Here is an 18240-nt window from a genome sequence, read left to right on the forward strand (position 1 = left end):
TATATCTATTCGAAAAAAGTTTGGGTATGTAACTTTTTTATGTTACAGTTTATAATTTCTACACTATTTGAAGTTGTTGTTATGCATGTGCAGGTCATCGTTTGAATATTTTATTTTCAGTTAATGAAGCAATTACATATCTGTCTACTTACGAGTGTTGAACTAATTGGCTGATGAAGAATTCAACGAAACAGTAGTTGCTATCTGGAAACACAGTTCAGCAGAGTTCAGAGTTGGGCATCAGAACTGGACATTTGCTGATTATACAAAGCTTCACAGCTTGCTCTCCTCCAGTTAAGGTCTGGGACAGTGATTCATTTAAGGACTTTCAGAGACTTTCAGAGACTTCAGTTTGTTAATTTTGATGTTTTGAATTATTCCATAAAGTTGTTCACAATGTTATTGTTTCTGGCCATCGTCTTGCTTTTGATATTGCTGACTCATATTTCGCAACACAGGGGTTAGTTCTGCTGGCATGTCCTCACAGTGCCAACATCCCCACCTCTTCACCCCTTCACCTCTCTCCCAGTAAGCCATGGTGATGGTGGTGCCGGGAGGACAGGTGTGTACTGCACCCCCTCCCTGCCAGGTGCTCCTGGCATGACCCAGCCAAAGTTAAGCACTTTTTAAGTCTGAAGAATTACAACGCAAGAGATTTAACTCCCTTGCGCAAGTATCTTCTTGTATTTATGTGGTTTTTAAGATGCACGGTTAGCTACCCGAAGAGACTGTTTAATATGGAAAGCCAAAGAATAACCATGGGCACACTGCTGATAGAAAAATATTAGATAATAACAGGATGGGAGAAGAATAACTGGGTCAAGTTGGTTACCTGGAATATGTCCTTTCTTGCTTCCACAATTCCCACTGAAGGTGAGAAACGTTTGGCATTGAGTTTTCTGGTAAGGTGGCTCGCCAACGCAATGAGCAGTGCTGCATTGATGATAGTGTAAGGAATTCAAATCTGCTATAATTTTTGTGACTGGGCAACATTCAGCTTGGTAAATCTATGTTTGATTAAAATGCACATAAAGTTATCTCAGAAAACCGAACAATTTTAATTTTACCTTCTGAAAATGCTAGGTAATTTAATTTAGTTTTCTCTACGTAAAACATACCCTGCTAAGCATACAATGTTACCTTGTAATCATAAAACAACATTAAAAAGTAATGACATCAAAGAAATGAAAACAATTAGAGAAATTTAAACAAGATGTTCCACTGAACCTTGCTTTGATTCATTCTAAGATATCAGCTGCCAACTTGCTTTTTGGCTTCTGATTTTGCCCACTGATGTAGATCTCATGTCCCTGTCTACAGCCTCTGTGACTTGTTTCACACACCTCTTTATAGACTAAGCATGACAGGGCCACTGTGGGACTTACATGGGCCCATCAGAAAACTTCTTTACTTCCTCTGGAGCATAGGAACCAACTCCTAGGGGATAAGGTCCTTCAGCCCCTCCAATAAATATATTAGTGGGCTGGGTCTCCCCAAAGGAGGTTCATATACCCCATCAGACCAATCTATCAGTTCCAACAGGAATTATGCAAAGGGGCTGGTGCAAGATGTCTTCCTCACACATACAGAAATACTCCCAAGTGTGTCATCATCTCCACCACTCAAGTCAATGATCTTTTGGACACCAGCTCTCCGCTCCTCACTGTCACCTGAGCATAAGAGTGTCTGGATTATTTCTGATTATCGACACAAGTTTGTTATTATATTTGTTCTTTGGCTGGTATTTCCATTGCTTCTGTTGTCAGTTTCCATTTCACTACAGGTGGGTGGATGTGTGGGCTGAATTTATAGCACCTCAAGAGATTAATCTATGGATATATTTAAGATAAAATGACAGCCGTGAATTTAAATGCCAAGTGATGTGGATACTTTTTTTTAGACCTCATAATAGCTACAGCGATACTATCAAGTGAGATCCATACATCACTAGGGATGGACTGAGCAGCTACCTCCATCTCATTTTCGTCTTGCTGGCACTCAGTCATAGCATGCCATGGAAAGAGAACCACCATGAAGGCTTCTTGGTAGGCAATCACTGTTGCTTATTGGGAAGCAGACTAGTGAGGTGGGAAGGAGGTTGTGTGCTGTAGATGCACTGGCACAACCAGTTCAGTGCTCCTGCTGGTGTGTTTGCACCATGCTGACCTCACCACTATCTAGCCCCTCCTGGTAAGCCAAAGCAGTCCAACTGCTGAGAAGTTAGCATAGTTGCTCTACCTTCTACCTCACGTGGCAAGCCACTTTGGGCATAATACTCATATGAGGGAAAGGAAGAGAGAGAGAGAGAGAGAGAGAGAGAGAGAGAGAGAGAGAGAGAGAATATCAAATAAGTTCTCCTTCAAACATATTTTGGTTTCTTAGCTGCATGGCAGAAGAACATAAAACATGAGAAGAACACTGCTGGATCAAGCCAATGGTCTATCTGGTCCAGCATCCTCTTTTCATGGTCACCATGGACTAGAGCAGAACTGTCATGGCAAGTAGCCATTGATAGCATTGAAGTTCAGCAATGGAGCTGTGATTCCATCTACTTACCATGCCTCAGGTTCCAGATGTTCCTTAAGATATCCTGCTCCCACACATTTAGGTCAATGGACTACAAATTAAAATATGGCTTTCACAGGACATTTGCTGTGAAAAGGTTTCAGTGCTTGAAGACAGTGTTTGCAGTCCAAGAGCTCTGTTGCAGTCAACATTTTTACCCCTTATAGGTTGGTTCCCTACAATGTATACAACATATATACATTCATGTAAAGTAGGGATAGGAAATATGATGCCTTCCTGATCTGATTAGGCTGCAGCTCTCAATGCATCTGGCCACTGGCCATGGGATTTGTAAACCAACAAGAATTGGAGGACATCACCTTGGCTAGTTCTCATATTTATTAAAAGTAATTTAAAAAATGAAGGAGGGAAACAAATGAAAATTGGTCTGTTATTTACTGGCTTGGTTTTTGGTGGTCTAAATTGAATTGTTAGGATTTTTTCTTTCAATAAAAGCTTTTAATGTTGACTGGGGGAGGTCTAGATGTTCCTAGTATCTTTATAATTAATTTTGGAGACCATCTGTTGGGCATCTTCCCAGCAAGCTGCATATCCAGATATCCTTGAGGGTTTGTTTCGTTGGTTTGGTTTGTTTTTTAAGTTTTCTCAGGGGAGTCACAGCATTGGCTACCTAAGCAATTGTCGTGGTTTTTTTTTGAAACCATCGTGTATGTCTTCCCACAAGTGTCATGGAGAAGTTGATGAGGTTTATTTGTGGGACTGCTTTTTGTTCTTGTTTTTTACTTTAGCACCCGTAGTCTCTCGACTAGTGCCAAACAGCTGTTTTCAAAGAATGACCCCAAGGTTTAGAGAAGCTAAGCTGAGATAAAATGTACCAAGTCAAGAGCATTTCCTCCAGAATTGATCATCTTTCAACCACGGGGAAATGGCTGGCTCAGTTTCCATGGAATGGTCTAGAGGCACAAGGGGCTATCACTTTGCTGAAGCTAAGCAGGTTTCGGTCTGGCCAGTGCCTAGATGGGTGACCACCTGAGAACTACATATAGTGTTAGTACTCAGGTTAAGTACTTAATTCGTTCCGGAGGTCCGTACTTAACCTGAAACTGTTCTTAACCTGAAGTACCACTTTAGCTAATGGGGCCTCCTGCTGCCGCTACGCCGCCGGAGCACGATTTCTGTTCTCATCCTGAAGCAAAGTTCTTAACCTGAAGCACTATTTCTGGGTTAGCGGAGTCTGTAACCTGAAGCGTATGTAACCTGAGGTACCACTGTCTGCCATATTGGCTTCCATGATGGAAAAAAGGTGGGATATAAACGTATTAAACTAAATAGATCTGACACAAATTCTGCACCAGGGACATTTGCCCATGCCAAACCATTCACATGGCCTACGGGACCGCCTCTCCTGGTATGTCCCACAGAGGACCTTATAGTCTTCAAACAAAAACACCTTGGAGGTCCCGGGCCACAGAGAGGTTAGGCTGGCCTCAACCAGAGCCAGGGCTTTTTTGGCTGTGGCTCCAATTTGGTGGAATGCTCTGTCACCAAAGGCTAGGGCCCTGCAGGACTTGACATCTTTCTGCAGGGCCTGCAAGACAGAGCTGTTCCACCAGGCCTTTGGCCAGGGCACAGCCTGACCCCCTCCTTTGGCAATCTTTACAGAACTCTAGCCCAATGGTTGCCATTAATCTGATTTGAACTGATTTTATAATGAACTGATTTTAGAATGTTGTATTATTTTACTGTTGTTAGCTGCTCTGAGCCCGACTTCAGCTGGGGAGGGTGGGATATAAATAAAATTTTATTATTATATTATTATTATTATGTGTAAACAATAAAGCAGTGGCTTGTTAGAACTGAATTATGTAGTGCTGTCTTGCCTGGCTATTCATCGCTTAGGGAGCAATGGGGCCTTGAAACATGATTCACTTTATCATCATCATCATCATCATCATTTATATTTTACCCTTTCTCCGAGGAGCTCAAGGTTGTATACATAGTTCTCCACCTCCTCATTTAGACAACAGCTTTATGAGGTAGGTTAGGCCGAGAGAGAGTGACTGGTCACACAGTGAGATTCCCAAACAATGCATGACCCAAAAGTCACCTATCCTTGGAAACTGACAGTTCCCCAAATTCCATCATGCAGTTTTTGAACAAAAAAAATGAGTACAAAAATGTGTGCATTTGTTTATTTTTAAGCATTAAAATGTATTGTATATGGGGAAATTGCTTGCGAAAATGTTCCTACTAGGCAAAATTGCATGAGAAGGGGTATATTGGAAGAAACACACATGGAGATGTGTGTGGATTTTGGGGTAGGCTTTGAAAACTGATTTGGTGAGCTGAGCTGAAGACTGGGAAACGGAGAAATGGAGAAAAGCCATAACTGGACAAATTCTTCCATCCGTACTTGGCACACCAGCTGATATGGAAAAGTTTTCTTAAGACTGGGCAGCTGAAGACAGTTAATCTGAAGACGGTTAATCTATACTGGGCAGAGATGGGATATTGTGTTACCACTGCTGGACTGCAGCCATGAGCATAGTGCTAAAGGAAAAAGGAAAACACAGGTTCTTTAATCTTCTGAAAAGGTCATTCAGGAGCCAAAGCTATACTCCAGGAGGCAGGCAAAGACACAGAATAAAGTCTGCTATGGAAGCAGCATGCAGCCAGAGTTCTTGATTAACTTAAATAAAAACAAGTAAAGGGCTGATTTCTCTTTACACAGGTTGGAGAAAACAATTCACAGCAGTGATTCTTGACCTCCCTCCATTCACACTGTGAAAATGCATGGATATACTAATAATAGTAATAAACAAACTTTGGTTCTTAATTTAGTCTTGAAATTCAAAACAGCTGCACAGCCGCTTGGGATTTCTGTATGAGCGCATCGCAAATTGCTTTTCCCAGTGCTGTGGCACTGCACTAGAGAAATGTTTTTCAAAATATACATAATAACAGGGTTGATCTCCCAATGAATGAAAGCCGTATTGCAAGCCATATAGAAAAGATGCCTGTTACATAGCAAAATCATTGTTCTTTATTTAATTATGTGTCCCCCCCCACACACACACAGAACATCCCAGAGGTTCTGGGGCAACTGTGAACACAGCCTCATGTAATACAAACATGGCATTCCAGCTAAGCCATCTCTCTTGGTTGAGAATAGAGACACACCAAGTGGTGATAATTAACTGTGAGCTAAATCATGGTTCGAGGGGAAGAGAAGGTACAGATCTTATTTTAATTCTAAGAAAGAAAGCAGCAACAAGCTTTTCCCACGCAAGCTTAGAGACATTGCTTTGCCATGAGAAAACAGGATAAGTTCCATGCAGTAATGAAAACAGTCACAGTGTGCCTGGACCACGGGATCCGACTTCATATCTGTAGCTTTGGGAAGTAGCTCACTTGAGTTTGCAGTTTGGGGCTTTCTAGTTCAACTTGTTATTTGGGATATGTTAGTGTGGGTAAGTCCCACTGAATTCAAGAGGACTTAGTTATAAATAGGTCATGCCCTGTTAAAAACAAAGCACTGTGTTCCCCTGCCTCATGCATTACAATGGGGAATATAAGGACTCAGCTACACTGGTCAATGATAACATTAAAAATGCGTTGTATAAATATGGCACCAGAGGGTGCTGTAGAGCAGTGATCCGCTGTGAATGGTAAATTGCATTGGGAGCCAAATTTTATAGCGTTTTTTAATAGTGTTTTTCATATATGTGTAGATCCCGCCTAAGGATGGTGTGTGCACGCGCTCTCTCTCTCTCTATATATATATTCATGAAAGTGGATGAAATTTGCAAGCACAGCAGGTCCTCCAGAGTGGATTAAGTCTTCCAACTTGCAGTGAGGAACAGCAAAATGTTTTTGTTTTGGGGAAACCCAGCCAGATGGGCAAGGTATAAATAAATTATTATTATTATTATTATTATTATTATTATTATTATTATTATTATTATTATTTTGTGCAGGGCACTATTAAAATAAAAGAGACTGCCCACTTCACAAGGTTCCTCCCACCCACCACCACAAATTGAAATGTAGCTACAGCTGCAACAGGGGCCAAGTGAATGCACTTATGCATGTAAGGTTACTTTCGGTGGGATGTGGGTGGCGCTGTGGTCTAAACTACTGAGCCTTTGGGGCTTGCTGATCGGAAGGTCAGCAGTTCGAATCCGCGCGATGAGGTGAACTCTGTCCCAGCTCCTGCCAACCTAGCAGTTCAAAAGCACGCCAGTGCAAGTAGATAAATAGGTACCGCTGCGGCGGGAAGGTAAACAGCATTTCCATGCGCTCTGGAACTTGTCACGGTGTCCCGTTGCACCAGAAGCGGTTCAGTCATGCTGGCCACATGACCCAGAAAGCTGGCTCCCTCGACCTGAAAGCGAGATGAGCGCCGCAACCCCATAATCACCTTTGACTTAACCGTCCAGGGGTCCTTTACCTTTTACCTTTACTTCCCATGCATAAAGAATGCCTGAAGAAGGCTACCATCTCCATGGATGAAGTTGGAAGAATGCAAGAGTTTCCTTCAAGGACGCTGAGACTTAAGCCTGCAAATCCTTAAGGATTTGTCATGTGGCGCTCAGCTTTTACATCACCAATGTGTTTTGACTAAAGGAAGAAGTCACCAGAGGATGAACTACTAGGTCTTACAATAGCATGCAACAGCCAGAATGAGGCATATGAGAAAGGTCCACATCCTGTAGAATATAGGTTACCTTGTTTGTTTGTTTGTTTGTTTGTTTGTTTAGATGGAATAATTGAGGTATTTAATTGAGGTATTTAACAGCATCATCTTCTTCTTCTTCTTCATCATCTTATTTAAATTGTTTAATTAAAAAAAAATCAATACAGTGGTACCTCGGGTTGAGTACTTAATTCGTTTCGGAGGTCTGTTCTTAACCTGAAACTGTTCTTAACCTGAAGCACCACTTTAGCTAATGGGGCCTCCCGCTGCCGCCGTGCCACCGGAGCACGATTTCTGTTCTCATCCTGAAGCAAAGTTCTTAACCCGAGGTACTATTTCTGGGTTAGCAGAGTCTGTAAGCTGAAGCGTATGTAACCTGAAGCGTATGTAACCCGAGGTACCACTGTACTAGGAAGCCACAATAAAACTGCATGCTGCTGTCTGGGCTGTACCAGAAAGAATTCAGATGGGACTTAACCATTTTGGAATGTTTCGCAACAACAAATCTTTTTTCTGCATGTGGAAACTTAGCATGGCAGGGTTCTGTGAAAAGAGGATGCTGGACTCGGTGGGCCTCTGGCTCCTCTTATGTTCTGTGTTACCTGGTCCAGGTTCTGCCAATAGCTCCACTCCATGAACCTTGCCAGACCCCACAATTCACCAGCAATGGCTCTGTGTGATGGAGGGAAATCTACTCAAGCAAACTTGAGACAGGTAACACGCCAACTTCCATTAGAGCAGCTACTCTTGCGTTCAATGAGGGTCACGGTGTAAACAGCTATCTTTAAAAGGAAGGGCATGAATTACTAGGCTTCCTGGCACTATGGGAGATCCTTTTCCTCAGAAGAGGATAGTGATGAAACACAGCGTTCAGTGGCTTTGATTCATGCAATTGTTTAGAGTCACACACGCGAACAAACATACCATTTTACCAAGGGAAATAGTTCTGCAGTTTCAGATCACTCCGTATTTCCCGAAAGCTTGATGCAGTGATGTAATTTGCACTGTTGGCCACGAAGCACAGCCCCTATGCAATCTGTCTACATTCTTTCTGATTTATAGAGTCCTGAGCGTAACCAAAGGAAAAAAGAAAAAAGAATCCTGCTTACTATGGGAAAATTGGATGGGTGGGGGAGGGGCTGGGGCCAACAGAACTAGCTGTACAAATTCAGTTTATTTTGCATGCCTCGACCCGAAAATGAACTGTTCTGTGGCTTCGGTTCAAAAATGCTTTTCTCTCCTTCGCTTTGGAACTCTTTGGACGTAACTGGTTAGATCTTGCCAGCTGCCAAGCTGAGGAAAATGAAGGGGGGTGGGGAGCTTATCTGCAATAACAACAGCAGCATGTGATGTTGACAGGTGTAGGTGTGTAATGGGTGAAACAAATATGGAAGGTCTTGAGGAAAAAGCAGGGTGCACCTGGAAGAACACAGCAGGAGAAGTTAATGTTTCTGTTGTAAAAACACACAATAATAACATGAATCACACACACACACCCCAGTATGGGGCTCATGCATAGCTGTCAAGCGTCCCTTATTTGTGGGAGAGTCCCTTATCCCAGCGCCATGTCCTGCTGCTGTCCCTTATTGATGATGTCCCTTAAATAAGCTACTGAAGGTAATGGGGCCCTTTAGCTGTGCTTTGTCAACAACAAATTGTTGCTGTTTTCGTGTTGAATATATTCTATATGGTAATTTCTGGACCTAATAGGTATCTAAAGCCATTTGCACGCAACAAAATATGTATTTTATCAAAGTAATTGTTGATCCCTTATTTTGGCTGCTGATCCCTTATTTTCAAATCTGTATGTTTACAGCTATGGGTTCATGTTCTGTGTCCAAGACGTTTTGGGAAGTATAAGATGGTGTCTCCTCCTCCCATTCTATGTCCAGAAATCACCTGGACTGGAAGTTCCGTCTTACTTTGGTTGCATCCACACCTCCATTTAGAGCACATTTATGTCATGGAGAATCCTGGGAACTGTAGTGCTTGTGAGGTCATAGGTCTGTGAGGTCAGCACACTTAACAAACCATTGTCCTTGGGGATACTTTGGCTGTGAAAATGGTCTAGGAGCTCGGCACTGGCAGCACTGGCAGGGGAAATAGGGACAATTCTGGGATCAAATTAGAAGCTAGAATGGCTTTTGTAATTCCGGGGCTGTCCCTGGAAAATCAGGACACTTGGAGGGTATGCTGTTGGGGCTTCAGTTGGGAAGTTTGGGGGCTTTCTTTGACCTTATGTGGCCTGTGGTTTTTGGCCTTATAATTGAACCTCTTTCTTTTAATTCATTTTTAAGACCCGGTCATGCTTTTCAAGTAATGAGGCCAAAACAAGTAGATTTACTGTCTTCCTTCTGCTCTGTGTGTGTTCTTTTGTGGGAAGCAGATGTATTTCTGTGGCAGCTCCTTGACAAAATTCCCTTTTAATAAAGTGCGCCGTTGAACATTCTGGATGTCTTTGGGTGGAGTGCATGTGTTCCGATTTCTATGCCAACCATCTCCCTAAAATAACACTTCTGTTACCAACTACAACATATTACTTGGATGACATTCAACAACACGGAATAGTTTTTTGCTCGTCATCTTTCACTTATTTCCATCTCTGCTGCTGCTTTATCTCCAAAATTGTATTAGGCGTTAGTCTTATTTCCACATAGCCGCTGAGCTGACATGAACAGGGTTACACTGAAAGTTTCTGAGTTGTTAAAGGCAATGGATAAGTTGTCTTGTGATTATCCATTTGAGCAAAGGGCAGTGGCATGCTCAGCTGGTGTTAATTTGTGGTTTTATTTGTGCCTTTTTTATAGTACATCAGTTTCCCTGAACAAATTTTATTTTCTGGTATTAAATTATTGATTTTATGCTGGGTGTTGTATATTATGCTTGATTGCAGGGGAATTCTGTAAAATTGGGCGCACAATGCTAAATGCAAGGCTCCTGCTGTATACACGCCATTCATCTGAGCCATGGAGGACCACAAATGGTGACTCCTGCAGATACCTCTGTCATTGGGCAGGGATATAAGGGATTTGGTAGTCCTTGAGGTATTCTGAATCCAAGTTCTTAAAGGCCTTGTATGCAAGAATCACCAACTTGGTCAGAGAGCAAGCATTGAGGAATTCTGCTATTCCATCAAGGCATCAGACCAGTCAAATTTCAGGTGGCCAGTACAAAGGACTTCCATGTTCTAAGCATTTTAACCCTGGAATTCTTTTTAACTGGGAATTGCAAGAGGAGCCTTAGCAAACAAAACATTAGTAATGGCTCCCATCCCAGCACGATTAATGGTGCTACCATTTCCAGCAAAATCATGTTTCCTTTTCCTTCTTACTTGTGCAAAAGAAAGAAAGAAAGAAAGAAAGAAAGAAAGAAAGAAGACAGAGGGGGAGAATGTGCAATATTAAGGTTATTCAATGGACCATTATCTTCCCATTTTGCTTTGACCACTATTGCCCTCCTCTCCAGCGAGCTTCCTAACACTGCCGTAAATGTCTTTCTCATAAACAATTACTCTTCATTTCCCACAAGTTCCAGAGGGGGGAATGAAAAAGAAATGAAAGCACTAAGGTACTTCTGAGTAGAAATGAAACACTGAGACTCTTCTTTCAACGCCTCCGTATGTCATGTTTATTTCTTATCCCTTGCACATATGCATTATTCAAAAGTTAGACTCAGGTTTTGTGGGATTCTGTCAAGGCATTGTGTTTTCCAGCACTGACCTGAGTTTGATGCGTTCGGGAATCTCAGAGCACAGTGCAAATCTTCCTTTGCCGAAAGATGAAAAGGGTGGCGCTGTGCTTATCGCGCATGTGGTCGGAGAATGCTAGCGTGCCTTCCTTTATTAGCTTCCTGGATTAAACTCACATCATCTTTCTTTCCCAAAGCATTATGAGGCTCAATTAAAACCATATTGCCTCTGGCAGTCTCTTCGCAGCGGGTTAGGATCTCAAGTGTAAATGTACCTAAAGAATAGGTTGGTGAGGGGAATATTTCAGCTTGAAAAACAGAGAATGCTTGCCTAACAGAGAACGTGAAATTAGCAAGAGATAAGTGTGGCGCTGTGGGTTAAGCCACAGAGCCTAGGACTTGCCAATCAGAAGGTTGGCGGTTCGAATCCCCATGACGGGGTGAGCTCCTGTTGCGCGGACCCTGCTCCTGCCAACCTAGCAGTTTGAAAGCACATCAAATTGCAAGTAGATAAATAGGTACCGCTCCGGCAGGAAGGTAAACAGCGTTTCCATGCGTTGCACCAGAAGCGGCTTAGTCATGCTGGCCACATGACCCGGAAGCTGTACGCCGGCTCCCTCGGCCAATAAAGCGAGATGAGTGCTGTAACCCCAGAGTCGGCCATGACTGAACCTAATGGTCAGAAGTCCCTTTACCTAAGGTTGTTATATAGCTGCTCTAAATGAGCAGCAAATTCAGTAGTTTCATGCCAGTCAATGGAATGGGTCCGCTTGCAGGAAAAGTAAGGCAGGATCGCTCTGGGTGGACTTGACCCAACCCGAGGTGATGTGGTGCTGCTTTGACTCAATCCAGCCAAATCCCAGGTTAACAAAAATCAGCTCTATTCAGTTTGTGATCTGGGATTTGGCCAGAACCTAGCACAGTCTTTGCTCAGATACCAAAGTATACAGATCATTTGTTAAGTGCAGAGAATAGCAGGCATATAAAATCTAATGTGTCCATTTGAAGTACTTAGATACAGCTATGGGATATGTGTGATTAAGCCCATACCCCTGCTGTACTTCTACCTACATTAAAGAGATGCCAGATTTTACATGTCTGCTTGCTTCATGCAGACCACCTCTGTGATTCACTTTAAGTGGCTGATGGAGACTCTTTTTTATTTAATCATAAGTGGATAGATTTCACTTTAGGAAATTTCTAGTGGGGAATACAAAGTGGACAGCAGATTGAGGGTCTATAAAATGATGCAGCTTAATCACTTTTCTAAAAAAAAAAGTCATTATGACAAGCGCTTGGGCTCCTGTCATATATATTTTTCAAGCTGTTTTTGCAGATAGAGTTATTCGCTCTCTAGAGGGGTAGTTGATGGACTGCTGACATACATTTCTAATGTAGAATTTGATGGATGTGGATATCAGCAGCCACCCACCTAGTGGAATACAGCCCAGGGGAAGAGAAGAAATAGTTATGTTTGTATTTCTAAGTGGATCTGAACAAGAGCTCTGAGTTTTGACCTAAAATTCACTTCATTTCCCTCCTAACCATCAATGATTCAAAAGCCTCGCTCAGTCAAAGGTTCCTCCTCATAATTTATTCTTGTCCTGTCAATAAAAGTTGCAGAAGGAGCAAATCTGTCCCCGATAGGTAGATGGATATATAATACAAACATTCAAAACGTATTTGTACTTCTGTTTTCAAACCATCGCTAAGAATGAATAAAATATACAGTGGTATCTCTGGTTATGAACTTAATTCGTTCTGGAGGTCCGTTCTTAACCTGAAACCATTCTTAACCTGAGGTACCACTTTAGCTAATGGGGCCTCCCACTGCCGCCATGCCGCCGGCACATAGAATCATAGAATCATAGTGTTGGAAGAGACCCCAAGGGCCATTGAGTCCAACCCCCTGCCAAGCAGGAAACACCATCAGAGCACTCCTGACATATGGTTGTCAAGCCTCTGCTTAAAGACCTCCAAAGAAGGAGACTCCACCACACTCCTTGGCAGCAAATTCCACTGTCGAACAGCTCTTACTGTCAGGAAGTTCTTCCTAATGTTTAGGTGGAATCTTCTTTCTTGTAGTTTGGATCCATTGCTCTGTGATTTCTGTTCTTATCCTGAGGTAAAGTTCTTAACCCGAGGTACTATTTCCAGGTTAGCGGAGTCTCTAACCCAAACTGGGGACTGGGGACCACCTGTGGTCCAATGGTTTCATTCAGGTGGTCAGTGCTGTGCCTGTAACAACACAATTTAAAATAATATAACATCTAGCAGCTGTCATATAACATTGTGCAACTGCTACAGCAGAAACGTCCTGGTGCATCTGCAGCAGAACAAACGAACGCCTTCATCTGCCCCAGCTGCAACAGAACATGTCTCTCTACAGCCACAGCAGGTGCTGTAACCTTCCAGCAGTTTGACTTCACCCCCAAAGGCACACTCCTCCATTGTCACCAGAGAGCTGAGGTTTTACTTGCAGGGAAATGAATTGGAGCTTGCAGAGTGCATGACCCAGCTCTGTGCAAGCCCCAGTGACAAGCTGATTGTAATGTGAAGATTCACCCAACAGTCTGAAAGGGAAAAAATGCAGAACCATCTCTATGTGGGAACCCCACTTTAATGCAAGCTCTCCACCCATGCTTCTTCAGCTGGTATACATGCTGAGAACAAAATAAAAAACAAAGTAGGTTCCTATCTCCTTGTTGCTAATTGCTTTGAGAACAATGGTGGGAAGTAATGGTGGAAAGTTACTAAGCAGACAGATGTCAACTGAATTACACTTCAAGTTGAATTTGGACAAAGAGACAATGATTCATGGTGAGGCCGGTTTTTAAAACAATGACCAAATAGTTCTGTGACGTCTGGTCTCTCTCCCAGCCCTACCTGAATATGCTGGGGACTGAATCAATAATTTTTACACTCAAATCAGATGCTCTCCCACTGAGCTTTGTCTCCCCTTTGCAGACACCCGTTGCTACTCAGAGCACTTCCTAGAAGACTTTTGCCAACCTGTAGAGAGCCCTGTTCATGTTCCTCTATCATAACATAATGATAATGTAATCACAAATAAATAACCACGGTGCTATGGAGAGGAAAGGACATCCTCACCTCCTGATATGTGGCATATCCGAAGTCCTGCTTTAGCATAGTACAGTCAGATCCTGGTTCCCGAATGGCTTAGTTGCTGAACAAATTGCCTCCTGAATGCCCAAACCCAGAAGTAAGTGTTCCGGTTTGTGAACGTTTTTCAGAAGCCAAACATCCGACGTGGCTTCCGCTTGAGTGCAGGAAACTCCTGCAGCCAATCGGAAGCCGTGCCTTGGTTTTCGAACTGTTTTGGGAATCGAACGGACTCCCAGAACGGATTAAGTTCGATAACCAAAGTACCACTGTACTTAAAAATAAACACCCTAAAATTATGTCATGTTAAGTTTACATGCTGTATACGTATCTGAAAAGCCCTTTTCTAATAGCCATAGGTTTGGCGATGTGTTGTCCAGGATATATTTGTATCCAACACTCCCCTTTGGTTGGACCAAGGCATCAAAGGCTCTGTGAGTGGTAGACATCTGAGCTCTTAGGCCCAAAGTATATGGAAGACTGCCTTGATCCCTACCAAACTTCTCAGCTGTTAAGATTAGAAGAGACGTTCCTCTTCAAAACTCTGTTGCCCTCAGGAGCATGGGGACTGGTGGCCTGGGAGAGAACTTTTTGTGGCAGCTCATACCTCCCAACAGAGGTATACCTAGCTCTGAATGCTGAAGATATGTCTCTTTACCCTGACCTTTGACAGTTGCTTTGCTTTGCTTTGCTTTGCTTTGCTTTGCTTTGCTTTGCTTTGCTTTGCTTTGCTTTGCTTTGCTTTGCTTTGCTTTGCTTTGCTTTGCTTTGCTGTCTTGTCTCGTCTCGTCTCGAATTGTCTTGTCTTGTGGTGTAGAGAACCAGTGTGGTGTAATGGTTAAGAGCAGTGGTCTCGTAATCTGGTGAACCAGGTTCGCTTCCCCGCTCCTCCACATGCAGCTGCTGGGTGACCTTGGGCTAGTCATACTTCTCTGAAGTCTCTCAGCCTCACTCACCTCACAGAGTGTTTGTTGTCGGGGAGGAAGGGAAAAGGAGATTGATAGCCGCTTTGAGACTCCTTAGGGTAGTGATAAAGCGGGATATCAAATCCAAACTCCTCCTCCTCCTCTTCTTGTCTTGTTTTGTGGGACTCACCCCTTTGGCAGAATTTATACCGTTCTCTTCTATTTGGGATGGTTCTATGTGTTTTATTGTTGTAATGGTGCCCTCTTGGTTGTTCCACTGCCCTCAGAAGCTTGAGGGGTGACAGCCCAGGAGAGGACATTCTCTGTGGCAGTCCCTAAATTGTAGAACTCCCTCCGCACAGAGGTACATCTGGCACATTCATTAGCCTCCTTCCAGCGAATCATCTCTTTGCCTGGCTTTTGACACTTGGGATGTATATTTTTAGGACCCAGATTATTTTTGGCATTTTAAGTTGTTTTAAGTCATTGTTTCAATTGTATAATATTGTGTTCTAGTATTAATGCTGTGTTTTACTTGTTGTAAAAGATCCCATGGACACCCTCCCAGTGGCCACAGAACTGCAACTTTGGGGGTTATTTTTACTGAAATACTGGGACATTTGTATATATGACAACTCAATAGCATGCACTTTCCATACCTAAAATTTTACGGGCAGCGATGAGAGAACTGGAAACTGTTAGCATGCTTGTTTTACCATTTCTGAAGAAATGTAAAATAGAGACTTCCTAGGGATGATCAACTAGAAATTGTTAAATGGTTTTAAAACTGACTGGCATTTTATCTATTCCAGTACAGTGGTACCTTGGTTTAAGAAAAGCTTAGTTTATGAACAACTTGGATTAAGAACGCTGCAAACCCGGAAGTAGATGTCTTGGTTTGTGACTTTGCCTTGGAAGCAGAACATGTTCCGCTTCCTGTTGAGTGTGTTCCATTTGTAACCTGAGTCCCCCACTGGTATAGGAAAGCACACCTTGGTTTAAGAACGCTTTGGTTTAAGAACGGATGTCCGGAACGGATTAACTTCATAAACCATGGTACCACTGTAATCCAAATCTTGCAATGCAAGTTCTCCAAACAAACAAATATGTATATATTAGGGGAAAGTGGTGCATTAAAATGTTAGTAAAAATATCATTCAAAAATGCTATATATGGGAAAATTTCTTGCAAAAATGTGTGCATTATATAAAATTGCATATAAAAATGTGTTTTTGGGAGAAAATTAAACTAAAATGTTTTGTTTTGTTTTTGGAGAAAATGACAGTAAATCTCAAATTGTTGCTAGATATGGAAACCTGAATTTAAGTCTGAAGAAATGAGAAACCAAGAGAACAAGGTGGATAGATGCTTGCATCCCAACAGATGAGCCAATGCTCTGACTCAGTATAAAAGGCTGTCATACAAGCTTTTTGTGCAATCCATCTACTATATATTTTGGAAAGTTGTGGTTGTGTTGACTGTGCATTTGGCCACCTCTTAAGATATCATAATGAAGTTTTGCATGTTTCCTTGAAATGAAGGAGTAGTATTTCATTTGTTTTGAATGAGAGGAACACAGGAAGCTGTCTTATATCCAATCACACCATTGGCCCATCTAGCTCTGGCAATGGCTCTCCAAGATCTCAGGCAGGAGTTTCTCCCAGGCCTACCAGGAGATACCAGGGATTGAATGTAAGGCATGTAAGGCAGATGACAGCTTCCAAAATTGCACTGATTCTAAGCACTGGTTTCAAAAGTGCACCAATGTTTTGTTTCTTAGAATTCTTGAGTAGCACTGGGTACGAAACTGTTAGCGTTCTGTAAATGTAAATAATGTTGCTTTGCTGATTTCCCCTCCTGAACTACATCCTAATCTCTACTAACAGAGAGCAATCACCTCACAGCCTTGTACCGGAAGGAAGAGACCATCCGCGTCTTGCGCAGTGGGGAGATCCACAGCCCTCGCTTTCCTCACAACTATCCCAGGAACTTGTTACTGATGTGGAGGCTGCTTTCACCAGAGAATGCAAGGATACAGCTGGTGTTTGATAATCAATTTGGACTGGAGGAGCCAGAGAATGATATCTGCAGGTGGGTTGTGTGAGAGTGCATGGAGGGGACAGTCGTGAAGCGTTAATGGCATCAACACAAAGAGAAAAACAAGGCAAAAATAATTAAAAACAAATTATTATTATTATTATTATTATTATTATTATTATTATTATTATTATTATTACCCCACCCATCTGGCTGGATTTTCCCAGTCCCTCTGGGTGGCTCCCAACAGAATATTAAAAACACGATAAAACATGAAACTTTAAAAACTTCCCTAAACAGGGCTGCCTTCAGATGTATTCTAAAAGTCAGATAGTTGTTTATTTCCTTGACATCTGGTGGAAGGGCATTCCACAGGGCGTGCGCCACTACTGAGAAGGCCCTATGCCTGGTTCCCTGTAACCTCACTTCTCACAGTGAGGGAACCACCAGAAGGCCCTCAGAGCTGGACCTCAGTGTCTGGGCTGAACGATGGGGGTGGAGACACTCCTTCAGGTATACAGGACCGAGGCCGTTTAGGGCTTTCAAGGTCAGCACCAACACTTTGAATTGTGCTCGGAAATGTACTGGGAGCCAATATAGGTCTTTCAGGACTGGTGTTATATGGTCTCAGCTTCCTGCCTGGTACATTTAGGGAGCTTGTGGGAACTCTGTTTCACTTGAGCAATATGGCTCCATACACCAAACATCCATACTATCACAGGAGGCTTCCTTGTCCCAAGCAGTTGGATTTACCCCACTTCGGGTACCCAACTTGGTGCCCTCAAAATGTTGATGGACCTCAGCTCCCATCACCCCTGATGATTGACTGTGCTTGCTGGGACTTATTGGAGCTGGAGTCTAACAAGATCTGGAGGACATGTTGGCGATCCCTGATTTAAGTGACTGCAAAAATGTCATGATGCTGTGTTGGCTACCCTTGTTTTAGGAGTTCAAGGATCATAGTCAGACTGATACTATTCCCTCTAAGGCAGCCTTTCTCAACCTGTTGGTCCCCAGATGTTGTTGGACTACAACTCCCATCACCCCTAGCTAGCAAGGCCAAAGCTGAGGGATGATGGGAGTTGTTGTCCAACAACATCTGGGGACCCACAGTTTGAGAACCACTGCTCTAAGGTATGAAGTTGGGGCCTTCATCCAGGCTACGGAAAACTCTGGACAGCATCCAATACATTTTTATCTCTGTAGAGTAGTCAAGAAAGGAATGGGAAGGGATAGGCTGTGGAATAGTCAGCTGTTTGACTAGGC

The 18240-nt window shown here is 42.8% G+C and overlaps 1 protein-coding gene and 1 long non-coding RNA gene across 2 annotated transcripts in view; one reads left to right on the forward strand and one right to left on the reverse strand.

The window, feature by feature from the left end:
* PDGFD (platelet derived growth factor D) overlaps window positions 1–18240 on the forward strand; it is a 143668-nt gene that overhangs the window by 74828 nt on the left and 50600 nt on the right. Inside the window, exon 2 of the mRNA XM_083737124.1 lies at window positions 16824–17028. Within this exon, the coding sequence (XP_083593250.1) occupies window positions 16824–17028 (205 nt within the window). The remainder of the gene's footprint in view (window positions 1–16823; window positions 17029–18240) is intronic.
* LOC310842717 lies at window positions 8378–8736 on the reverse strand. Its single transcript, XR_014563319.1, has 2 exons — window positions 8642–8736; window positions 8378–8547 (listed from the first exon to the last, which is right to left on the reverse strand). It is a non-coding gene; the product is annotated as an uncharacterized lncRNA (long non-coding RNA).

The sequence above is a fragment of the Podarcis gaigeae genome, assembly GCF_964106915.1.
Source record: "Podarcis gaigeae genome assembly, chromosome: 4".
In the NCBI taxonomy this organism is placed as follows: Eukaryota; Metazoa; Chordata; class Lepidosauria; order Squamata; family Lacertidae; genus Podarcis; species Podarcis gaigeae.